Source organism: Hemiscyllium ocellatum, chromosome 31 (genome assembly GCF_020745735.1).
Source record: "Hemiscyllium ocellatum isolate sHemOce1 chromosome 31, sHemOce1.pat.X.cur, whole genome shotgun sequence".
Classification (NCBI taxonomy): Eukaryota; Metazoa; Chordata; class Chondrichthyes; order Orectolobiformes; family Hemiscylliidae; genus Hemiscyllium; species Hemiscyllium ocellatum.
This window is the reverse complement of record NC_083431.1, coordinates 12,473,380-12,499,635: the sequence shown is the minus strand read 5'-3', so window position 1 is coordinate 12,499,635 and position 26,256 is coordinate 12,473,380. Positions and strand designations below refer to the sequence as shown.

General features: G+C 40.6%; 2 protein-coding genes across 7 annotated transcripts in view; one reads left to right on the top strand and one right to left on the bottom strand.

Annotated features, from left to right (window-relative positions):
• The window catches only part of nf1a (neurofibromin 1a), a 323,930-nt gene that overhangs the window by 209,530 nt on the left and 88,144 nt on the right, over window positions 1-26,256 (top strand). The window lies entirely within an intron of this gene.
• LOC132830418 (leukosialin-like) lies at window positions 2,040-11,957 on the bottom strand. The gene is made up of 2 exons (XM_060848096.1): window positions 11,885-11,957; window positions 2,040-5,266 (listed from the first exon to the last, which is right to left on the bottom strand). Exon 2 carries the CDS (start codon window positions 5,200-5,202, stop codon window positions 4,201-4,203), a length of 1,002 nt encoding a protein of 333 aa, XP_060704079.1. The 5' UTR covers window positions 5,203-5,266; window positions 11,885-11,957; the 3' UTR covers window positions 2,040-4,200.

Sequence of the window (26,256 nt, the reverse complement as noted above, 5' to 3'; positions counted from 1 at the left end):
TGCAGAGCAGAGATCGGATCCATTGGTTATCCATCGGACCTATCCCTGTCTATCACTTTGTGCTTATCCTGTTTGACGTATAAATAGTTCTATTTTGTAGCTTCACCAGGTTGTCACCTCACTTCAGGTATGCCTGGTGCTGCTTCTGCCATACCTGCCTGCACTGTTTATTGAGGAGAAAGTGAGGTCTGCAGATGCTGGAGTTTATCAGAGCTGAAAATGTGTTACTGGAAAAGCGCAGCAGGTCAGGCAGCAACCAAGGAACAGGAAATTCGACGTTTCGGGCATAAGTGGTAACCCAGAGATCCAGACAACATTCTGGGGACATGGGTTTGAATTCAATGGGAGATGGTAGAATTTGAATTCAATAAATTCGGGCATTCCTGATGAAGGGCTTATACCCGAAACATCGAATTTCCTGTTCCTTGGATACTGCCTGACCTGCTGCGCTTTTCCAGCAACACATTTTCAGCTCTGCACTGTTTATTGAACTAGGATTGATTCCCTGGTTTGATGATGATGGTCAAGCAGAGTAAATGCTGGGTCATGAGGTTGCAAATTGTGGTTGAATGCAGTTAATTTGGTGGTGGTCCACAGTACCTCATGGATACTCGGTCTTAGTAAAGTCTATCCTATTTAGTGTGGTGATAGTGACGTGGGACAAAATTAAGCGAATACTGAATGGGAATATGAAGCTTTGTCACCACAATGTGCAGTGATCTCATTCACTGTCATGGTCAGGTGCACCTAGCAAATCGATACTGTTGAGTTTAAGCATATTTTACTTAATTGTTCCCTCACTGTTTCTGGCAGTCTCAGTCTAGTAGCTGTGTCCTAAGGAGTGGACTAGTAGTTCCACAGAGCAACTTGGTGATGGGTGTTGCAGTTCCCATCCATAAGTGGAGTTAAACTGATTCATCAGCCAAGGGGGACAGTTCATAGTAATCAGCAGGAGGCTCCCATGTTCACTTTTGGCACGATGTCATGAGACCATATGGGATCTGGAGTCAGTGTTGAAGAATCTTGCTGCTGATTGTACGTCACTGTTCTGCCACTTCTGTCCCATTAGTACAAATCCAGGGATGGTAATGTCTGTGACATTGTATATAAGGTATAATTCCATAAACATGACTGTTTCGTGACTAGCTTATGATGCTCCTTTCAGTTGTTACTAAGAAATTTGCAGGATGGACAGGGCTGACTTTACTGTTATTGTTTTGGGTGCCTTAGTCAATACATGTGATCCATCTGATTGTTAGAGAGGGCAGGTAAGAGTCAATCACATTGCTGAGAGTCTGGAGTAACATTTTGACCAGACCAGGTAAGGATCATCTTAACAGTATGTTAATGAAGCAAAGGTTTCTATGATGATTAACAATTTTAATGTCATTCGTTAGTCTTTTCGTTCCAGATTTTTATTGAATTCAAATTCTACCATCTCCCATTGAATTCGAACCCATGTCCCCAGAGTGTTGTCTGGATCTCTGGGTTACCACTAAGCCACACATTAATACAGTTTACATTTCAAGTTGCAAACAGTATAGATAAAAGTTCAAGTTTACATGTTTCCTCATGGCCTACCTTTTATATTTGGAATCTGTTCTGTTGCTGCTGTCTGAATTCTTTCTAAATCATTTATATTCTGCTGTTCTATTAACATTTTTTAATTGCTTTGCTGTGCTATGTAGACAAGGAAATGAACATGCCAATCATTACTCCAAGTCCATTGTGAACTTGGTCAATTAATTCTGTATGCATTGTTCTGACCCACTTTTTTTTGTTTCACCTTTATCAATGTGAACTTGAAACATGGTGTATCTCTGCCTCACAGGATAGCCAATCTGAATCTGCTTTTAAATCTTTTGTCATAATTCTCCCTTGTATTGCTGTTGCTTTCTTTATTTGAGAAATTAGGCAGAGAACTTTGTCGTAAAAATCTTGCGGCTTCTGGAGTCCAGTGTTCTATGATTTGCAATCTTTAAATGAGGTTCTGGTACACGTATAGGAGAATATCTGCACAAATGACTATCTGCACACTGTTGACCGTTTCATTTTCTTTTTATTTAATTGCAACATATCAGATAAGACTTGGAAGATTAAAATGTGTGTACATCTGGGTTAGTTTTCTTAAAATTATTTGCGATAGCAACTGCTGTAAATAAATGGTTCTTGTGTAACCATCTTCTGAGATGCTTTCCTCCTCCCTGTTTCCTGTGACCTGCAGTTTCTTGCTTTAAAGTTATGCATAAAATCCAAATAAACAGAATTTCCCTGCTGAGAATGATGCAAATTCACTACAGTTTTCACTTCATCTTACTGATAATACATTTTTTTAAGACTTGCAAAGTAACTAATATGCCATCTACATCTGTTTCACGCACTTTGTCCAAAGAAAATTGTATTTCATTTTCTTAAAAATATCTGTTCGTGTTGCTGTATTCCAGAGAAGGTATAGTTCGAAGTTAAGGACAATGTACTGTGAGCTACCAGAAATGGGAGTTGAAGTAACTTGAGCAGTGTGGAATTTCTGTATTAATTCAGTTCACTCATTGTGAACCTCTAAAATGATGCTGAATCTGGTTATTCTCAAAAAGCTTTTTTGAAACTGGTGTAACCCACTTCTTATTGTTAATAAGCAATGATTCTATCTGTCCACATTGGATTTAGAAGTGGTGTCCGCAGGTGGATGTCTTGAGTAATTGAATTCATGTCATCTGGATTGCAGATTGAAACATGCATACATTTCTTGCTGATGCTTTTTCTGTGGCTATTAACATACAAAAACATCAATTTCTTTTTCCTTTTCGTACCACATTGGAGTATGGTGCAATAAGTGTATGCCAAAGGCATGATTCATTCCAAAAATGATACACTCATGGACAGAACTAAGTACAAGGAAGGACTGGAAAAGTAATGCATCAAGGAAAGGAGTGAGTCTCTTGATGTGTAAGAAAAATGCCTTTTGCCATCTTCCCCCTGTAATGTGCTGAATTACAGAAGTGAAATACAATTCAGTTTTACTATATGTAATCATTTAAATTAAATTCACACTTAAGGAATAGAAGGATTAAAATATAACTTTCAGGGGAGTTGAGTAGGATAGAAACTTGAAGGAAGAAATCACCAAGACCAGCATAAGCACAAAACTAAAACAATCTGCAGTATTGCAGAATACAATCGCAAAGCATAGTTCACTGTTTTTAGATTGCAGGCTTGTCTGCTGGAGAGTTTTTTTAATAGAATTTCAATAAAATATACTTGAGTAACATATTTTGAGTAAAATCAGTCCATAGACAAGAAGCTAGTTAATTTCTATACATTTTTTTCATTTTGAATGTCAACTGAGGAAGAATTCTGTTAAAAGCTAGCTGCTTTTCCATTTATCTTGTATATGGGAAAAAAAAATCATTGCCGTCTAAAGCAGTATTTGTTGCATTATTGTGGTTGACCACTTTGTGAACTGTACATAAAGTGGCTGCTGTGAAAGATGTTGGTAGATGAAAAGGCTTTTGAGGTAATTCACCAGTTACCTAGAGTCAGTGCAATGGTGGGTGTGAAACTAATTAAGAAAATATATGTATTGCTGCCCTTTTCATTAAAAAAAATGCAGAAGTGCATTCATGGAATTGCAGTCTATAGGGGATTTTTGTCTGCATCTAGTTTCAAATCTTGATTCCACTTCCAACTTTAGAAAGGTGCTGTACATTGCACTTTTTAGGTATGATGAGTGATGTTAGCCTATCGGATTTTTAAGATATGGTTTGGCAATGCTGAAGCACAGTTGTTGCAGGAGGCATCTTAGGCAAACTTTAGCCAATGCAGATTACAATGATTTTAGATTGCTTACAGTGTGGAAACAGGCCCTTCGGCCCAACAAGTCCACACCAACCCGCCGAAGCGCAACCCACCCAAACCCATTCCTCTACATTTACCCCTCCGCTTAACACTACGGGCAATTTAGCATGGCCAATTCACCTAATCTGCACATTTTTGGACTATGGGAGGAAACTGGAGTACCCAGAGGAAACCCGCGCAGACACGGGGAGAATGTGCAAACTCCACACAGACAAGTCACCTGAGGCTGGAATCAAACCTGGGACCCTGGTGCTGGGAGGCAGCAGTGCTAACCACTGAGTCACCATGCCGTGTATATGTATAATTGCTTTGCAGTTGTGGAAGATAAAACTAATACCTTGTACTTTAGACTTGTAGCTCCAACAATGGTGGTGGATTATCAGAATTGTTTACAAAATCCAGAAAATCATCTGGAGGAGGGGGAAGGGAGATACTTGGATCTAACTCGGGAGCCTCCTGAGCTGGGGCAGGACCATCTGTATGTGTTGCAGGTGATGAAGCAGCTGGTTCATGATCATTCACTGAAGTTTGTGCTTCGGGAGGATTTGGTGGTTTAAAATCTTGGTTATGTGTTTCACTTGGTTGAATTTCTTTTGCAGTTTCATTTTCTACCTTGACTTCAGGCTCAATGAGCTTTTCTTCAGTCTCAGGTGAAGAAGTATTGACAACTCCTTCAGACTCTTGCATGCTTTGATCAAGTAAGGATTCGCGTTTTGATTTTTTAGACAAAAAGGTGGTGAGTGAGGGGCGTTTTGTTGGAGCAACATTGTTATCGTTAACCTCAAATGCATGTAGATCCATTTCAGTGGGACTTGGACAGGTTCCTGCCCATGTCTGGTCCTCTGAAGGCCTTTTTGCACATCTTTTCCGCAACAAAAGGATACATATTATGATCAACATTAGCAGCAATGCGCCACCAATGACGTAAGCGATAATTCGTGCTGCAGTTCCATTATTTAGCTGTTTCGTGGTTGACTTGCTGGTGATTGTTGTCATCAAGGTTGACTTGGTGCTCTCATGTTTTGTCGTCAAGTGTGAAGTTGATTGAGAGGTGGCACTCTGAATTGATTGTACTTCACTTGAAACTTCTGATGTGAACTGTGAAGTGGTAGAAGGTGTATTGGTTAAGAAAGAAGTGCCGCTAGGGAGATCGCTTGAAGGTGCATTTGTTATGGTTGGCGTCGTTGTGTTTAACCAGGGCTGCATAGAATTACTTGAGTTATGAAATGAAGTTGGTGTGCCTGAGTTTGTTTCTTCTGAACCCATTGTTGGCAGAGAGTTGGTTGTGATTGTGCCCCCAAGGCTGTCTGCGAGTAGTGCCAGGGTAATCAACTGAATTGCTTTCATCCTTGTTAGTTTTAAAGAGACAGGCTTTCTGAACCAAAACCAGGTTGCTGATGACGGTAAAAACCTGAAAGAATAGAGAACAAAACATTTTTAAGTTAATTTTTTCTTTTGGGATTGTGCGCTTTTTGCAAATTAACTCGATGATAATGGGTTTTTAGTATTTTTTGAAGTTTTGTTAGAAGGATAATATTGGTTGGGATAGAACATTACAGTGCAGTACAGGCCCTTCAGCCCTTGATGTTGCATCGACCTGTGAAACCAATCTGAAGCCCATCTAACCTACGTTATTCCATTATCATCCATATGTTTATCCAATGACCATTTAACTGCCCTTAAAGTTGGCAAGTCTACCACTGTTGCAGGCAGGGTATACTGCGCCCTTACTACTCTGACATCTGCCGATGTGTCTCTCCCCTCAATTTAAAATTATGTCCCTCATGTAAGCCATTACTATCTAAGGAAAAAGGCTCTCACTGTCCATTCTATCTTGTATGTCTCTATTAAGTCACCTCATAACCACCACCTGTCCAACGAAAACAGCCTCCAGTCCCTCACCCTCTCCTCATAAGACCTTCCCGCCATACCAGGCAACATCCTGGTAAATCTTCTTTGCATCCTTTCCAATGCTTCCACATCCTTCCTGTCATGAGGTGACCAGAACCGTATACAATACAACAGTACAGCCACACCAGAGTTTTGTACAGCTGCAACATGACCTCATGGTTCCAAAATTCAATCTCTTTACCAATAAAAGCTAACACACATGTACGCCACCTTAACAATCCTATCAACCTGGGTGGCAACCTTTGGGGATCTATGTACAATGGGCACTGAAAAGCCTGAAGGAAACTTAATTTGTGCCTTTGTTGTGTTTGTAGAAGGATGTGGTGTGACATCAAGTTAATAAAGTCAGAATGTAAAAGTGCATGTTTCTGATTTGTTTGCAAGAATAACTGTTATTAGAGTCTCAATCTTGTTTCTGCCCTGAGCTATCGACTCCGTTCTTTTTCCTGGCCACTGTCTGAAGCTAAGCCAGACAGTTTGCTGCTTGGGCCACCATATGAGACAGTGGATCTTAGTTTCAAATGCTATCTCCTCTCCATGACCAAGACCTCCCCTCTGTACTGTTTGCCCTACCTCAACTTACCTGTCAAACCATCTCCAGGTGCATACTGCCTCAGAAGTCATTTATTTCAATGCTGCCCTCCCCAACCTCTCACTTAATACTCTTTGTACATTTGAACACATTAAAGTTGTGCTGCTTGTGTACAAACTTGCATCATGTCCTGTACATCCTACACTTCTGTACACATTTGCTCCTGATCTTGCAATTCTGGTTTTCTTAGTTCTCAACCTTTTATCAGATCCCCTCAGATTTTGCTCCTCACGATTTCTTGTCGCTATCTACATCACTCAAGATCTTTGCACTCCTCCAACTCTGACCACCTGCCTATCCCAGTTGTGGTTATTGAACAGTTTATAGCTATGCTGTCAGTTGTCTTGATCTTAAGTGCTGTAATCTTTCTTCCTAACTTTCTCCACATCTACCACTCTTTCTTTAGTATCTTTATAACTGCATTCTCGATCACTGGTCCTAACCGATCAAATAGCCGTGTTTGTTCAAATTTGATTAATTTTTTGTGGTACCTTGGGCACTTTTGCCAGGATTGAGATGTTTCCTTGGTGCAAGTATAGCTTTGTAAATACTGACTCTGCATATTTAAGGGATTAATTAGAAGATGAGAAGATTTTAGCTGACTGTTAGCTGTTTCAGTAATATGAATGGCAGCAGCCTATGAGCAATGTTCCTCATTGTAGACGCAACTGAATCTTCCAATAGCCCATCGAGTGGTATTGCCATGAATCTCTCTTTGCAGACTACCTTCAACCAACTGGGCATGGCTACTCACCCAGACTGGATCTTTGAGGTAGTCAAGCAAATCTGCACTCCCCCACTGCAACACAGTTGGTTTTCTGGTGGCTCACTAGTGCACAAAACTGGATGATTTTGAAAAGTCTTCCTTCCTTATTCCTCAGAATAACATTACAAGATTTCCAAAGCAGTAGTGAAAAACAAAGTGTTGCCTTGCAAATGTGTTTGGCTGTATTCAGGAAATCCAAAATATATCTTCAGAATTTGGTGTTTCATACTTTGTTCGGGAAGATGTTTCAAGATGAAGTCCAAATAGTGAATTTGTTTTAATACTTAGTCCATAGGATAAAATAGAGACACACAAGTAGTAAATGCATTGTTAAGCTGTTTTTGTTTTTGATTTTGTTAGTTGAAGGACTGTTGTTGGTCATGAAAACAAGTTGCTCTTCAAATAATTTACCATACCACAGTGCCTGAATATTTTAAAAAAACTATTTTTATATTGAATTCTGAGAGCTGTATTAATTGCTGCTGGCAAGATTTTTTTTCTCAACTTTTTTAAACTTTAGATTCGGAATACTTTCCCAGCAATGGGGTGTTGTTCTGTCATTTGCATGATGTAATCAATTTTCCAATCCAGCGTTCTCCTGTTGTAAAACAGATATGTGACAGTAAATTGCTAAACTATTCTTTTCAGATGAAAATGTGTTTTTCTTGGCTTCTAACGCTAGACCCAGTAATGTTGCTGAAGTAAGTTCTTCACATGATGGAATGAAGTCACTAGGGGAAAATGTGGGCTGCAGATGCTGGGCATTCTTCATTCCTGATGGAGGGCTTATGCCTGAAATATCGATCCTCCTGCTCCTCGAATGCTGCCTGACCTGCTGTGCTTTTCCAGCACCACACACTCGACCCTAATAAAGTCACCAGTTGTATCAAATGGCATATTTCTGGCTGACATGGTGTAATGCTATCAATGTGCTGTAAACCAACTGGTTTCCTGAATGGATTGTAGCCAACAGAAGAAGGACCTTGCATCCGCAGTCTGTTGCGGTTCTGTAATGTAAGCATTTCTTCTGTTTCTGCTTTAACACAATAAAATTCATGTAGTTTTTAAACTATTGCAGGTACTGACATCAGAGTCACTATTCACTGTCCAAGTGTAACTAGAGTGGTGAATGTGGCTGAATAGTTCCTTTTGTGTTTGTGTGCTTAATCTTAAGCAGGTTGGTACATGTAGCTTCCAACCAATATTGTGCATAATCAAAGTGTGAATACATTTGGGTTACTTGAAACTCTTTTAGAGTGCAATTGTGTAGTGATTCTGGTAGCCAAATCCCTGCGATGAAAATCAATTATCATAAACCTGACTTGTATGTTGTACAAAAGCTGTTGTGATCTAAATTATAGTGCAGATTAGCCATTCAGCCCATTGAGTCTGCACTGACCCACCGACTCCCATCGACCCACCGACTCCCATCATCCCACCTTATCCCCCGAACCTTGCATTTACTATGTTTTAACCCAATTAGCCTGCACAACCCTGGATGCTATGAGCCAATTTAGCATGGCCAATCCACCCAGTCTACACGTCTTTGGACTGTGGGAGGAAACTGGAGCATCTGGAAGAAACCCATGAAGGCACAGGGAGAATGTGCAAACTCCACACAGACAGTCACTTAAGGCTGGCATTGAATCCAAGTCCCTGGTGCTTTGAGGCAGCAGTGCTAACCACTGAGCCACCATGCAACTCCAATTTGAAACTGACTTCCTTTTTGGACTGTGGTACCTCATAGCTATTCAAAAGAGACCATAGCATTGGCTTTATTTCTTGAAAATGTTTTGAAAGTTGCCTGCTATCTCTGGTATGTGTTGAATAAACAATTTTAATTTTTAATTTATTGAATTTGCTGCCTTTCCTAACACAGATGCAGTTGAACAGCTTTTAAATATCAATATTGCTGTATAGTTGGCAGCAGTAAATGATACTTTGGTAACCCAGGAGAAATTGTCCTCCGAGTTCTCCAGGAATTGAAATTGGGAACTTGCAGTACGTGGGGAATTTCCCTAATCAACATTTCCAAAATGGCCAATTTCGTAGCTATTGAAATAGCACATCTACGCAGATTTTTACGTTGATGCTGACTCCATTATGTGTTTGTATACTCAGGCACTGGTGATGAGATGTCACTTCCCCAAACCCCTCACCAAATGTAATTTTCTCCAGCTCAGAAAAGGCATGTGGAAGGTTCCCACCAGAAACCCCCCACAGCATCATCCCCAGATGGAGAAAACCAAATTTGTGTCGACCTACAAACTGCTATTGTATCTGATGCCCTGTTGCACTAATTGCGTTAGCAGTAGCTTAAAATTCTAATTGTCCTTGTAAAACCATATCTTTTTATTTTGAATTGTGCACCTAAATGTAACCAAAGATGATGATGTAAATCAAAGACTCTGGAAGGAGTTACTGTGAGTTGTGTTAACATTTGCTTTGTTCATGCATTGGGGTAGGACGTGCAAGTCTCGCCCAGAGACAGATTGCTGATTAAACTGTGCGGTCAGGGCAGTTGGGAAGGCCAGGGGTGATTGGCAAGGCAAGAACTCCTGTCTGTGGGCAGATGAACAAAGTGTGTATGAACAATACAGGGATGGAGAAGGTTGTGAGTCTGTGCAGTGAAATAATCGAAACCTGAAACATAGCTACTCTGTCCTATCACTTGTTATAAGCTCTTGTCTCTAACCAGTGACAGAAAGACTATCATTTGTCTGCCAACCACTCAGTCAACAGCAAAGAATTGAGAGAATCTGGATAAGGAGGACAGAATATAAGATCCTGGAAGAAGCAAAAGGAATATTTCAAGTAATCCTTGGAACTGATGCTATTGAACTATTTCTCCATCCTTAATCATCCATGTTTGTTTGTGTCTCTAAGTCTCTAAATCAGGATTGAAGCAATATTTCCTCAATGCAGGGTGGCTGTGCACACGTACAGCTGCTCCTATGTTCCATCATTGGTGTCAACATGTCGATTGTGGCACTGACTTGCAATTCTTCTGACGCTGTTGCACACCGGCCTTGTAGGCCTGTGCACACAATGAAATTAGAGGGAATGCTGGGCTTAAGAAAGAGGTTAGAGTTTCAGCTAGTAGAATTATATGTTGATAATTTAATAGTTTTGCTTGCCCCTGCTTTGATTTGATTTCTTTAAAATTAATCATTTTGTTAAATACGGAAACTTGGTTAGTGTTTTCTGTTGACATGAATTTATCAGATAGTAATGTTAGAAACTTTGAGTAATTTGATTGAGTCTTTTACTTTTGTAGTGTTGAGAGTCGTGGCGCTCAACTTTAAGTGCACTTCCCGAATGATTTCATGTATTTCATTAAATTAGTGACACAAGGAATGCATTCCCATTTTCTTCCAATCAATGTAGCTCACCATTAAGGTGTGTGTCAAGAGCCATATGCGCTGAGAAGTTTTAAATGCATGCATAATCTCCCTCTGGGTTGTGATGTTGGGTTTCAGAGGTGGAAATCTGTAATGCCCCTATACCCTTGTACGTGCATGGGTGTTGTCACATTATACCTTAACACTATAGCGCAGAAACCATGTGCACATGAAACACATTTGATCCTAACTTGATAACTGGATCTGACAACAGTAAAATCCAGTCATTTGGATTGAATAATTTCTAAAAAGATGCCTTCAATTGCTTCAATATGAATTACAATAGCTATTGTTGGCATTGTTCATCTTTTGTAAAGAGATGATTTTCAAATGAAAGAAAATCTACATTGTTAACATTGAAACCAAATTGAAAGCATTGTAATTCTTCTCAGCATTATTCTGAAGTTAGGTATCCAAACTCGTGTCACATACTGGAGCTCATGCCTTGCTGCAAGTGCTCAGAGGTGTTTCTGCCTTGTGAATACAAGGACAGCACCATTGGGCGTGGCAACTCAGTAACAGCACAATGCTGCAACGGTCAGTTTCTCTGCCTGCATGCTTATTACTGTACCTAGTGGTTGCTTTGCTGAGGAAAAGCAATTATCCTGGTAACTGTCCAGAATTAAGCTCTCTAAATTCGCGAAGGAGCCCTGCTACTCTTCAAAATAGTGCCATGAGAGCTGCTGTATGCATCTACAAGGACTATTAGAACTTCAAATTCAAGTTTCACCTGAAAGGCCACCATAATAGTACAACACATATAATCAAGATTGACGCTTTATAGTTTTATATGCTCAAGTCCACGGAATTGAATCCATAATTTTCTGAATCAGAGAAGTCGGTGCTATCTCTTAACCAATTAACAATTTCCTAGATAGCACTGGAATGAATACATCTATGAATTTATTAACTTCTATAAATAATACATCTATTAACTTCTGCTCGAATTTTACTTTCCTGAAGTAAAATTTCCCACAACATCTGCAGCTCCGAAAAAGGAAATTGACCTGTTTGCCACCATCTTGTGTTATTCGGCTGAAACCGACTCTGGACAATCGATGTTTTTGCCTCCACTGTTTAATCAAAAAATTCAATTGTACAAGTTGTTGTTGAGAGGTTTTAAAGTGGATGCTACAAGACAAGTGTGTTATGATAGCACAATTAATCAACGGAGTTACAATGAATTACTTTGAACAGTCTGCAACCACTCAACGCAAGTACCCATGTCCTCAAACACTAACATTGTACAGTTCCATAAATGTTGAGCAAAATTAACGATAGAGGCAGCCATATATTATGTAATATAATGAGTGTTTGAAACTTGACAACAAGCAAGACAGCAAATCGTGATACAAATACCAGTATGTAGTGCTGAGTTGATGAATAATTCCTCCTCTTCCCCACCCCAATCTTCTGTCTCTGTTTCCATCTCTCTCTGTTTCTTGGTTTCCCGCTTGTTCACTGACTTGCTTATACTCTCTTGCTGTTTCTCACTCTTGGTCTCATTCTCTTAGTCTCACTCTGTCAGGCTTTCTCTCTTCCCTCAGCTGTCCTTCTACCTTTCTATTTATTTACTCTCTAAGTTTGATTTGCCTGAATAACAATTAGCAGTACTTGAAAGCTTGACAATCTGTGATCATAACCTAAACCATAGGTTTACATTTTGTAACTGACCACGAGTTGACTGAAAAATTTTCTGTCTGGTTTTGTTGAGAAATTACTTTTGTCTGTATATCTGAAACAAAAACCATACATACTTTTGTAAACACTTACCACTGATAAAGTGTGGATTTGAAGGTGGAAGTGTAGTCCTGATTCTGAAATTGCTGTGCATTACGTACTAAGGTATTTGCAAGTTCTTATAAAACTAGAAACTTTGCATACATTGTCATGCTCAGTAATACAGCAAATGCTCAAAACCAATCTTTAAATGCCGTCACTTGTTAATTTTGAGGTTTTCATAAAAGGGAAGTAAGCACAGTTGTGTTTGCCGGATGTGAAGAAATTAGCTCACCCAAATGCTAAACGCTGGCATTATTTTGAAAATGAAATTTTGAACTTAAAACTTAAAGATGTAACTGGGTAAAATTTACAATGTAATGCAAATTTCTGCATGATTTCAATGCTGCAGTTGGAGATCTTGCATTCATTGAAAGTCTGCTTGTCATTGTAGTTTCATCCTAGTCAGGGTTAAACGGTTCATACAGTTACACAACCTGTAGTGGTGAAACTCTGTTCCTAGTACGACACTTTGTGAAATTCTGTGCCAGACTGTCCTCTCTCTGTTCCCCATCTGAAAGTTGGGCCACGTTTTATGATGTGATAAAAACTATTCAGTTGAGTTCTGAATTGGTGTTGCTGGAAAAATAGTGCAGAATACCCAATTCAATAATGTCTAAAGTCAATGCACTGTCTCTTGTTTAACCTGAAGTTGGATCAAGATGTTGCTTTTTAGCTAATTTACTGAAATATGCTGCAACAACTATGCTCCTTGCCTAAGTGATAAGAGATGAGAGGAGGTAATGTGATCTCATTTAGAGGAAGAGGTGCCTTTGTTTTTGCTTCCCCTTGCATTGCTTTTATAGTTTTCAGCCTAATTTCTTTATGCAGCTTGTTAAAAGCACCTCTACTTTATCCTAAAATCTTTGGAGCGAACCAAACCCTCAGTTCCATGTTGTTCCCACGCCTCCTTCAGTTTTTCTGATGAGCATATCTCCATAGGTTCACTGGTCTCCATAGGTTCACTGGCCTCCAATGGGAAAATTGGCAACAGTTCGTTGCATTCATATTTCTGAGTCAGAAGGTTGTGGATTCAAGCTCCAATCTGGTACTTGAGTACAAAGATGCAGCCTGATATTCCAGGGCAGGACAGACAATGTTCCTGATGTGTTGGTCCTCTTTAAATAGAGACTCCATCTGCCTTTTCTTTGCACATCAAAAAAGTACCATGGGTTCTTTTTAAGAAGACCAGGAGTTGAGCTGTATTTATTCTTCCAGTCAACATTATAAAATCAGAGTTTTGTTTTTTTTTCACAATACTGTATTTGGAACCTGATGTAAATACTTGGCCTACTATTGCTATACTACAGTAGTGATGACACTCCTCAGTTAGCTGAATGGGTGGTTTGCTATGCAGTGTAAAATTAACAGCTTGGGTTCAATTCCTGCACTGAGGTGACCATGAAGGACTGTCCTGGCTTCACCTCCCATCATGGTGAAATTTGAAATCAAAATCTGGAATTAACAAATGATAGCCAAATTGAAATCATGAAACCACTGCAAATTATCATACCAACCTATCTCACTTATTTAGACCCTTTATGAAGGAATTTTGTCAGTTATATTTTAATTCAGACCTACAACAAAGTGTTTGATTAACCGCCTTCCGAAATAGTCAAGCAAACCACTGTTGCATCAAACTGTTACAAAACTCAAAAGAAATCAATGAGACTGGATGGACCACATGTTATTGACCCAGGTGCTGGAAATGACAGCCTTGTCAACACTGCATAGACCTCCCCACTGGTATCAAAGAGCTTTTGCCAAGTTTCAAGCAACAGCTTGGCATAATCATATTCATGAAATCATATATTTGAGACTGTCCCACTGGCAGAACAGACCCATCAAAATGGCAGACCTCAAAGATGCATCACAGTATCACTGGGTCTGATTACCATACTGCAGGTCGGAATAATGTACAATCACAGGGCGGCACGGTGGCTCAGTAGTTCGCACTGCTGCTTCACAGCACCAGGGACCCAGGTTCGATTCCACCATCGGGTGCCTGAGTGGAGTTTGCACATTCTCCCCATGTCTGCGTGGGTTTCCTTCCACAGTTCAAAGATGTGCAGGTTAGGTGAATTGACCATGTTAGGTGCATTAGTCAGAGGGAAGTAGATCTGGGTGGGTTACTCTTTGGAGGGTTGATGTGGACTTGTTGGGCTGAAAGGCCTGTTTCCACACTAGGGAATCTAATCTAATCTGTCATGATTTAACTGGGACGAATTGGCCAATGATCAATTATGCTATCAAGAGTTGGATAGAGCTCTCAAAGATAGTGGAATCAAGGGTTATGGAGATAAGGCAAGGAGTGGATACTGATTAGGAATGATCAGCCATGATCATATTGGATGGCGGTGCAGGCTGGAAGGGCTGAATGGCCTACTCCTGCACCTATTGTCTATTGTCTATGCTCTATTGATCCACAAGACTTCTCAAATGTATGAAATCCCAATTAAACCACAAAGTCGACCAATTTGCCTGACTCAGTATCAGTTAAACAAAGGCAAGTTATTGTCAGGTTTCATCAGGAAATATGTATTTATTGGACTGTCACCGAATAGCAGAGAAATCAAAAAATTCCAATTAATCATCTTTGTGACCAATGTGCCATTTTTAACAATCTCAAAAACACTCATTTATAATTAAAACAGGCAAAATCTTTATACAAATTATTATAGTAGGAAAAAGAAAATAGGGAACAAAGTGCTGAAGATCAAAAGGCCAGATCACAAGGGTGGGTTAACTTGTATCCCAGATTGATTTCAACAAGGATGACATGCTGTCTGTGAAGTGAATGATTGCTTTTCACATAGGTTGGTGATTTTAATTGTCTAGGACTTTGCAAGTTGGAATATTTTCTGTTAAGATTTTTTGGTTTGCCTGTCTTTTAACTTACACAGAGAGAAATATGTTCATTTCGCAGTTTTTCAATGTCTCTTGCAGCCCTGCCCCTATAGATTTGAGTGCAGTCTTCAGATCATCACTCAATTTTTTGGTCTTGCTATGGCTATCTCCATCACTGCTTTGAAAATCAACATTGCCTTGCACAGTTAAAAAATGTGTACCACTTGATTTTTTTCAAGTTGCCAAACTCTCCTGATATTTCAGCAATGTTGCAGTCTGTGAGAGGTGCTTAAGAAGGTTGTTGTTTCTGCAAAAATCACAAGGCTGAGTCATGGCGGGGGGTGTCTGTTAAACTAATATGCTTGCACAAACAGTTACAAGTAGCTGCATCTTGCTTCTGCAAAAATGGCAAGGCGGAATCATGACTGTATATACCAGGAAATAACTAACTGAAAAGGGAGGTGGTCGACTGGTAGAAACAGATGTATTGACATGATAGTTGCAATTGTGACACACATAGCGAGTTAGTATGAACAAGGTAACCAAATAAGACCCTATGTTGCATCAGCAAAAGTGGTAAGACCCAGCTATCTTGCGGGGGGGAGGGGGGGGGGGGAAGAGGTAGGAGAGGGAGAGGGGTTGCATGCCAACAACAGGCCACAGACATATGTGATAAGCCGATTAGACTGGCAATTGCACAGAGCAATAAAACGATCAGATATGAAGTAAAAGGGGAGTACCGAGAGACTCAACTGAACTGTATAAGTTGTGATGTGCCTACTTTATGGTCATCTGGCTTGCAAGAGTGTATGAATAGAGACTGGTTCAGAATTTGACTCGGACTGAAATTATTGAACATTGAGCTTCGTTTTTCGACACAGTCCAGATTAAGATTATAATACAAAAAAAAATGAAATATATGGTCCCTTACACTATACACAGACCGAGGTCAATGAAGAGTGCAACACAACATGGTAGGAGCAGCACCAGGTATACGTGAAAATATGTTAATGAGATGTCAACCTTGTGAAGTCATGGCACAGGGCTATTTGTGTGCTAGATAGTGGAAGTAAAAGACAAGACTAAATGATACCACAGGTAAAAACAACGACTGCTGATGCTGGAAACCAGAGTCTAGATTAGAGTGGTGCTGGAAAAGCATAGCAGTTCAGGCAGCATCTGAGGAGCAGTAAAATCGACATTTCGGGCAAAAGCCCTTCATCAGGAATACAGCTGTATTCCTGATGAAGGGCTTTTGCCCGAAATGTCAATTTTACTGCTCGGATGCTGCCTGAACTGCTGTGCTTTTCTAGTGCCACCCTAAATGATGCCACAGGCAAAAGGTCCGAACTAAGCTTGGCATCGTGTCAAATCCAGTCATGAATGGTGATGGACAGTTAAACAGTGCAGAGGTGGTGGGGTCTCTACAAACATGCCCTCATCAAAGAGTGTGAATCAGAGCATGTCAGTGCAGAAGTAGCAAAGATTGATACATTTGCATCCACCTTATGCTAGAAAAACTGAAAGGATGTTCCATATTTGCCTTCTCCTGAGGTCCCCAGCATCACTGATCTGAAGAAGGGCTTATGCCCAAAACGTCGCTTCTCCTGCTCCTTTGATGCTGCCTGACCACCTGCGCTTTTCCAGCAACACATTTTTCAACACTGATCTGATGTCAGTCTTCAACCAATTTTCTTCAGTCCACATGCTATCAAGAAATGGCTGAAGAAACTGGATACTGCAAAAACTATGGGCTCTGACTGCATTCTGACCTGAAGTCTTGGTGGCTCAAATGAGCTGCACCCCTAATCAAGCTGTTCTAGTACATCTACAAATTTGCTATCTACCCAGTCGTGTCAAAAATTGTTAGGATATGTACTGAAAGAGAGAATAGGACCCACCGATGCCACCAGCACTTAAAGGAGTAACAGCAACAGTCTCATCAAGACAAAGGCTGTTGGGATGAGAGATAAAAGAAAAAGCAGCAAAGAGTCCCTCAATCTGTTTACACTTATTGAAGACAAGTGTGACATCAGAGGAAAACATACCTCTTCCATGTCTATTTTGATTGGTGAAGCAGTTTAAAAAATGACCAGAGAGCAAATTAGAGATTCACTTTTTAAATATTTAAAATCCAAATTAAATTAAACGCAGCCAATTCCCACCCATCGGTCTCCTCTCCATCATCGGTAAAGTGATGGAAGGGGTCATCAACAGTGCTATCAAACAGCACCTGCTCAGTGATGCTCAGTTTGGGTTTTGCCAGGGTCACTCAGCTCCTGATCTCATTACAGCCTTGGTTCAAACGTGGACAAAAGAGCTGAATTCCAGAGGGGAGGGTGACAACCTTGACATCAAGGCTGCATTTGATCAATTGTGGCATCGAAGAGCCCTGGCAAAACTGGAATCAAAGGATATTAGAGGTAAACACTCTACTGGTTAGAGTCATACTTTGTACAAAGATGGTTGTGGTTGTGAAGGTTCTATCATCTCAGCTCAAGGACAGATCTGCAGGAGTCCCTCAGGGTCTGAGGCCCAACAATATTGAGGTGCTTCATCAACGCCCTTCCCTCTGTCATAAGGCCAGAAGTGGCAGTGTTCAACATGATTTGCGACTCCTCCGACACTGAAGCAAGTCCATGCTCAAATGCAACAAGATCTGGACAATATACAGGCTTAGGTCGACAAGCGGCAAGTAACATTTGTGCTACACAAAATGCCAGACAATGACCATCACCAATAAGAGAAATTCTACCCACTGACCATTGACATTTAACAGTGTTACAATCACTGAATCCCACACTGTCAACATCCTTAGGGTTACCATTGACTAGAAACTCACCACATAAACACAGTGGCTCCAAGAGCAGGTCAGAGCCTAGGGATACTGTGACGAGTAACTCACTTTCTGACACGCCAAAGTCTATCCATCATTTACAAGAGCAAATCAGGAATGTGGTGGAATATTCCCCACTTGCCTGGATGTTTGCAGCTGCAACAATACTCGAGAAGCTTGACACCATCCAGGATAAAGCAACTTGCTTGATTGGCACCACATCTACACACATTCAATCCTTCCTCCACCGCTGCTCAGTAGCAGCAGTGTGTACTAACTACGAGATATACTGCAGAAATTCACCAAAGATCCTTAGACAGCACCTTCCAAACCCATGACCACTTGCACCAAGAAGGACAAGGGCAATTTCACCTCCAAGCCACTCATCACCTTGACTTGGAAATATATCGTTGTTTCTTCACAGTTGTTGGGTCAAAATCCTGGAATTTCCTCCCTACTGGCATTGTGGATCAACCCACAACAAATGGGGTGCAGCAATTCAAGAAGGCAGCTCACCACCACCTTCTCGAGGGCACATAGGGATGGGCTATCAATGCTGGCCAGCCAGCGATGCTCAAGTCCCACAAATGAATTTTAAAAAATAGAAAAAAAATGGCTGGATAGGCGATGTCGCAACTGTCATAAGTGGGAGCTGGGGGACACTGGTGTAATCTATGGTGAGCACAATTGCAGCAAGTCTTGGCTGCTTGAGGAACTTTGATTCGGTGTTGATGAGTTAGAATCGATGCTACAACACAGCAGTTAGGGGGAAAGATATGTGGACACTGTTTCAGGACAGTCGTATCCTTGGAATCTTCTGGTCAGGGACAGAAAGGTCTAACTGAGAGTGAGGCAGGTGAGAATCCAGAATTAGCTTAATTAGCCTCCGGCAGTGCCCTTATCCGTTAGGTACAAGAGTCTTGCTCCCAGTTTACATGAGGACACGGATGAAGGAAGAATGAGTGAACTGACCACAGCATTGTAGTCCAAATTACCATTCAAAGGGGAGAAGAAATGTGGCAGTGGATAGTACAGTTATGGGAATAAATGATGTTCTCTGCAGCAAAAACAGTGAGTCCTGAAATCTGCATTGCCTACCTGATGTCCATGTTCAACACACGTGTTCTGGTCCTCATGGTCCTTATCAGTGCCAGTGACCTGGTTAGGATTATTTGCTTCTGCTGATGGATCGCAAGCAACCAGGGGCTAATTTAAGAAGCACAATCGCAGAGGTGGTAATTTCTGGATTTGTGCCTGATCCACATACAAATCAACATAGGGTAAATATGATTGGAGAGGTAAATGCATGCTTCAAAGATTGGTGTAGGAGAAATGGGTTCTGATTCATGCAGCACTGGTGCCAGTACTATGATAGTAAAGTTGTTACGTTGAGACCAGTTTCCTGGTGAATCCAATGCGAGTGCTGTAGATAGGACTTTAAACTAATTGGTGAGGGATAGAGTACACTTGAAATGAAGTTTAAAAAAAACAAAAAGAAGCAAGGTAGAGATGCAAGATAGTGAAGAGGTGATCAATAATACATGTATGATAGAAGGGATTAGAAAATATAAGCAGAAAATCACAGTTTAAAACAAGAATCAGAATAAATAATAGTGGTTAAAAAGTCTAAACTTGAGACTCTGTATCTGAATACGCACAGCATTTGTAATAAGATGCTTGATGACACAAATATATGAAAGAGCTAATCTCCAGATAGCACTTGACAGCAAGGCAGCATTTGACTAAGTACAGCATTAAGGGGTCCTAGCAAAGCTAGAATCAGTAAGAAATGAGCCAGGTTCTCTGTCTTTGAAGTCATATCTAGCACAAATAAACAGTGGACGATGTTTGTGTTCCTCAGGGTACTGCAGGAGTTCTTTCAGCATACTTCCAGTGCCCAGCCACCTTGAGCTGCTAGATCAATGACGTTTCCGCCTCTATAAGGCTAATAGTAAGTTGTTTGGTAATGATACAATGTTCACCATGTGTGACATGCAAGTTACTGAATTAGTGTCAGTTGAAATTCAGCAAAACCTAGACAACATCTTGGGCTGTTAAGTGCCAAGTGACGTACATAGAAACAATAAACCTTAACAATTCACTGACCAGTTCTGGCAAGTGAGAATCTTATCATCAACCTCTAACATTTAGTTGCATTACTATGGTTAAATCTCCCATTATCAACATGCTGGGGGTTACTAATGGCCAGAACCGAACTGGACCAGCCATATAAATACTGCTGACAAGAGCAGACCAGTGGCTTAGAATTCTACATTGAATATTTTGGCTCCTGTCTCTTCGGTGCTTGTGCATTATCTGCAAGGCACGAGTCAGGAGTGTGATGTCATACTGTCCTTGTTAAATGAATATAGTATCGATCAGTAAGCTGTGTGTATCTTGGGCAACACCTTTCAAACCCCCTAGTCTCCATCATTCCAGAAAGGCAAGGAAATGGGAGCACCATTATCTGCATGTTCCCCTCCGAGCAATGTATCATTTTGACTTGGGACTGTCCTTTATCTTTAACTGTCATTGAATTAAAATCCTGGAACATCCTTCCTAACAGCACTGTGGGTAAACCTTCACCAGATGGACTGTAATAGTTCAATAAGGAAGCTTGCTACCAACTTCAAAGCAGTTATTGATAGGAAATGCACCCACATCCTATGAATAAATAAACTTGTTTACATTGTTTATAGAATAGCTGTGGTTTCTGAACTCTTAGCTTTTCTTCACAATTCCACCAAATTGTTTTTTGTTTAGCCATTGCTGAGGATCAAATTTTAGTGAACTGCATAAGCTTTTGAATTTGTATTTTCTGAAGCTTTAAAAAGTATAAGTACCTGTAGCAGATGAGCTTAAAATGTTTTATAGAATTATGCATTTTTGTTTCACCTGTAGTCAGTGAGGCATTTTTACACTGTTTTATTGTTTCCTCTTCTAAACATGGAGGAAGGTTACAAAATACATCTCCCAATGCCACCTATTAACTGTAGACAAAAAGAAAGTGATGCTCAGATTGCTTAGTTAATTGTATTGCAAATTATTGTCTCTCAATTTCACGACCACCAATGTTGTGCTGACTGGTCTTCAATGCTTGATTTACCCCTTTCTCTATCACTAAATACTGATATGGCATGTGTAATTCTCCAGTTCTTTGACATTGTCTCCATATTTACGGGCAATTGGATGGATGTAGCCAGAATCTCAGCCATTTGCATCTTTACTTCCTTCAGCAATCCAGGATGCATTCAAGCCTGACTGTTTGTTTAATTTTCCTTTTTTGAGTTTTATCAATGTTTTGTAGTATCTTCTCTAGCTATTTTTATTCTGTTCAAGTTTGCAAAGTGGGATGTCCATCTCTGTGCATTTGAGCTGGCTCTAATATGTAATGTGAAGCTGGCAAAGCAGAGAGTGGTACAGAAAGGCTGGCTTGGTGGTTTTCTCCTAAAAACTGAACTATGACCACTTAGTGCAGATACCTGAATGCTATCTTAAAAATAAATTACACAGGAACAAGTGCTGGATGTGTTGAAACACACAAACGTGGATAAATCCCCAGGACCTGATTTAGGTGTACCCTAGAATTCTTTGGGAAACTATGGAAGTGATTGCTAAGCCCCTTGCTGAGATATTTGTATCATCTATAGTCACAGGTGAGGTGCTGGAAGACTGAAGGTTGACTAAAATGGTGCCACTGTTTAAGAGGAGTGGTAAGGACAAGCCAGGGAACTGTAGACAAGTGAGCCTGACGTCGGTGGTGAGCAAGTTGTTGGAGGGAATCCTGAGGGACAGGATGTACATGTATTTGGAAAGGCAAGGACTGATTCGGGATAGTAAACATGGCTTTGTGCGTGGGAAATCATGTCTCACAAACTTGATTGAGTTTTTTGAAGAAGTAACAAAGAGGATTGATGAGGGCAAAGCAGTAGATGTGATCTATATGGACTTCAGTAAGGCGTTCGACAAGGTTCCCCATGGGAGACTGATTAGCAAGGTTAGATCTCATGGAATACAGGGAGAACTAGCCATTTGGATATAGAACTGTCTCAAAGGTAGAAGACAGAAGGAAGTGGTGAAGGGTTGTTTTTCAGACTGGAGGCCTGTGACCAGTGGAGTGCCACAAGGATCAGTGCTGGGTCCACTACTTTTTGTAATTTGCATAAATAATTTGGATGTGAGCATAAGAGGTATAGTTATTAATTTTGCAGATGCCACCAATATTGGAGGTGTAGTGGACAGTGAAGAAGGTTACCTTGGATTACAACAGGATCTTGATGAGGTGGGTCAATGTGCTGAGAAGTGGCGGTTGTAGTTTAACTTAGATAACTGTGAAGTGCTGCATTTTGGGAAAGCAAGTCTTAGCAGGCCTTATACCCTTAATGGTAAGGCCCTAGGGAGCGTTGCTGAACAAAGAGATCTTGGGGTGCAGATTCATCGTGGAGTCAAGGGAGACAGGGGAGTGAAGAAGGTATTTGGGACACTTACCTTTATTGGTCAGTGTATTGAGTACAGAAGTTGGAATGTGATGTTGCTAACAGTACAGGATATTGATTAGGCCACTTTTAGAATATTGTGTGCTCCCTCCTATAGAAAGGGTGTTATGAAACTAGAAAGGGTGTTATGAAACTTGAAAGGGTGCAGAAAATATTAATAAGAAAGTTGCCAGGGTTGAAGGGTCTGTGATATGAGGAGAGGCTGAACAGGCTGTGGCTATTTTCCTTCGGGTGTTGGAATCTGAGGGGTGACCTGACAGAGGTTGACAAACTCTTCAGGGGCATGGATAGGGTAAATGACTGAGGTCTTTTTTTCAGGGTAAGAGTATCCAAAACTATTGGGCATAAGTTTAAGGTGAGAGTGGAAAGATATAAAAGGGATGAAAATGACAACTTTTTCATGCAGCAGATGGTGTATGTATGAATGAGCTGCTCAAGGAAGTGAAGGCTGGTACAATTACAACAGTTGGGAAAAAAAAGCTTCTGAATGGGTGTATGAATAGGAAGGGTTCAGAGGGATATGGGCCAAGTGCTGGCAAATGAGGCTAGATTAATTTAGGGTATCTGGTCAGCATGGATGAGTTGAACTGGGGGGTCTCTGTTTCCATGCGATACATTTCTATGGCCTTGGTTAAATTGTACTTGAAGATTTAATGTACCTGTATAATTTCTCCAAATTTGAGTCTGTGCAACAATGTTGGAAAATGAGCTAAGGCTTTGTTTTGCTGTGTTTCAAGGTCTTTTGAACTGTGTATTCTAATTAAATAGCTCTTGTGATGTTTTTCTTAATAAATTGTTGTGAACGAAATTCTTCAGAATTGTGTAACAGTGTTTCAATGAGTGCTAATGATGTTTACTAATGTTTTTTAAATGATCGATCATCCCAGATTTCATTCTGGGATCTGACTTGCCGAATAATCAGCTGTGATCATAAACACTAAGAGGAAAAACCTTCACATAGATGTAGTTAGAGGATGGAACTTAGATGCTTATTTGAAAAGAAACCATATGCTGGGTTATGGGGAGAAAGCAGGTGAAGAGCACGAAAGGAGGTGCTCAGTTCAAGAACCAGTACAGCCATAAGCCATCTGATTTTGCTTGAGTATTTGCTTCCCTTATCTTCCTGTTCACTGTGAAGTCGTACGTTTCCGGGGAAATTCACTGTAGGTTTATGCTTGAAGTAGGCAACTTGTGTTGCAAGGGATCAATGATGAGAGATGCTTGTTGGATATGTAAACAGGCAGTGCCCCAGTGTTATGGGTAACATTTTATCTTCTGGGTCATTGTGGGCACATATGTACTTTCATATAAACGAAAGTAAGGACTGCACATGCTGGAGATAAGAGTCAAGATTAGAATGGTGCTGGAAAAGCACAGCAGATCAGGCAGCATCCGAGGAGTAGGAAAATAGTTGTTTTGGGCAAAAGCCCTTCATCAGGAATGAGGCCTTCCTGATGAATGGTTTTTCCTGCTCCTCAGATGCTGCCTGACCTGCTGTGCTTTTCCAGCACCATTCTAATGTATACTTACACATAGTCAATGTTTATTTGATCCTCAGGGTGCAACAAGGATGTCATGTGGGTTTCTTGCTGATTGAAAGAAAAATTTAAAAATAAGCAAAGGACCTATGTGACAGGAACAATTCAAACTTGTACCTAGTATGATTTTTCCAACAAAGACCACTCTGTACCTGGAAATTTAGGAAAGATGAGCATTTTAAGCAGAGGGAGAAAAGAAAATTAATTTCAGTGGTTCCTGAATTCTTTGTGGCAGCAGTTATGAGTGGAAATGCTCGCAGCGACAAGCAAAATTTTATTGCGCATTAATGTTTGCACCGTACTTTGTATATCCTATTTATAATGCAGTTGTACCAACGGGTAATGATTTAAAGTAAAATTGAGAGACTGCCACAGAAAACCAATGAGAGCACAATTAAAATTCAGTCTGTCTTTTATTTATGATGTGATAAATGCAGTTTGTCACTTGTAAGTTAAATGAACTAACGGCCTTCTTTCGACTACACATTTTAGGGTATGTAGTTTTTATCTTTGTGTCTGTGTATAGATAGTTAACCATAATTACTGCTGAATGCACAGTTTTTCCCAGACTGAAATTGTTAGTGTTTTGTGTGAATAACTTGAACTGTTTAAATGTCTTGTTAAAGGATCTTTTGAAGAAAATTTGTTTCATGTTTGGAGATTATGCACACCAAAACGTGATTTGAGTAGAAGAATAATATCTACCCATGGGTTTGTGTACCCATTCATATTGCTGTCTTCGTCTCTCTGAATTCTTGTACCTGGTGTCCATCTGCAGGCGTATGACTCAGAGATCCCAACTTCAGAGTATACATTGGAATAAGTGCAGAAGAGCTCAGCTGGCTTTCAGTGACAGCTGCAGAGCATTTGGTCTTAATGTTCTTCGGGCGAGAAGAAAAACTGAAGTGGTGTTGGTATTCACTGAATCAACAGGGCTGTCTGTATCTGTACGTGTTTGTCTTTTGATGTACGAGCTGACTTTCAAATGATACTCAGTTGAGGCTCTCGCTGGAAGGCTACTGCTATTCTTGTAACTATGTTCTGTGTAAACCTCATCTTTGCAATAAAAATTAAGAATGACAAAACTATTCAAATGACCAAAGCTGATTCTCTCATCCAGACTGAACAAGTCAAGCCATTAACCGCTTTAAATGCTTCTGATATCTTTGTCTTTCCTGATTGACTTGGCAGATTATAACCAGATAGTTTATTACTATTTTCATTAAAATGCCTGTCTTTCAATCTGTTTTTGCACTAGTTTCCATTTATTACCTGCATCCTATTTTGTCTTGTCTTAAGACTGTGTTCACTCTAACAATGCTATTTAATATCTTTAAGAGCTTTTAAAAGTCTTCAGCCCCAGATGAACTGCTTGGGCCAAATAATCTGTTTCTGTGCTGTATATAGCATATAACTTCCTTACCTGGAAGTCTACAGGTTAAATCTTCCTCAGTGAATGAGGGAGAAGAGAGGTACGGGGGAAAGATGAGGCAAAAGGTAATTAAGTTGATTGATCTCTGAGTGTCTTGAGTGCCAAGGAGGCCAAGTCTTCATGCAAGTCAGAGTGCATTTCCGCACCACCTAGTGGTTTGAAAGAGAGCAGCATGCTCTTCATGCACATTTGCGAATCTACCCCTCCCCCTTGGAAGGTGAGGACCAGGGGGCTCTGTCCTTGTTACAGGACAGATTGAAGGAGTGGGGTTTGAGGGCGGAGGTGCAAGATGTGGTTGAGATGCGTTGGAGGGCATCTTCAATGACATGGGAAGGAAAATTGCAGTCTTTAAAGGAGGAGGCCATCTGGTGTTTTCTGTATTGGAAGTTGGACTCCTGGAGCAGATACGGCGGAGGCGAAGGAATTGGGAATATGGGACCCCTGGTCTTCACCTTCCACCCTACCAACCTTCGCATAAACCGCATCATCCGCCGACATTTCCGCCACCTCCAAATGGACCCAACAACCGGGAAATGTTTCCCTCCCATCTCCTTTCCGCAAAGTCCATTCCCTCTGTGACAACCTGGTCAGGCCCATGCCTTTCACCAACCCACCCTCCCATCCTGGCACCTTTTCCTGCCATTGCAGGAATTGCAAAACTTGCACCCACACCACCTTCCTTACCTCCATCCAAGGCCCCAAAGGAGCCTTCCACATCCATCAAAGTTTCATCTGCACATGCACCAATATCATTTATTGTATCCGTTGCTCCCGTTGCAGCCTCCTCTACGTTGGGGAAACTG

Excerpts from the sequence above, each read along its gene's own strand:
- LOC132830418 (XM_060848096.1), bottom strand. The coding sequence starts at position 5,202 with ATGAAAGCAATTCAGTTGATTACCCTGGCACTACTCGCAGACAGCCTT.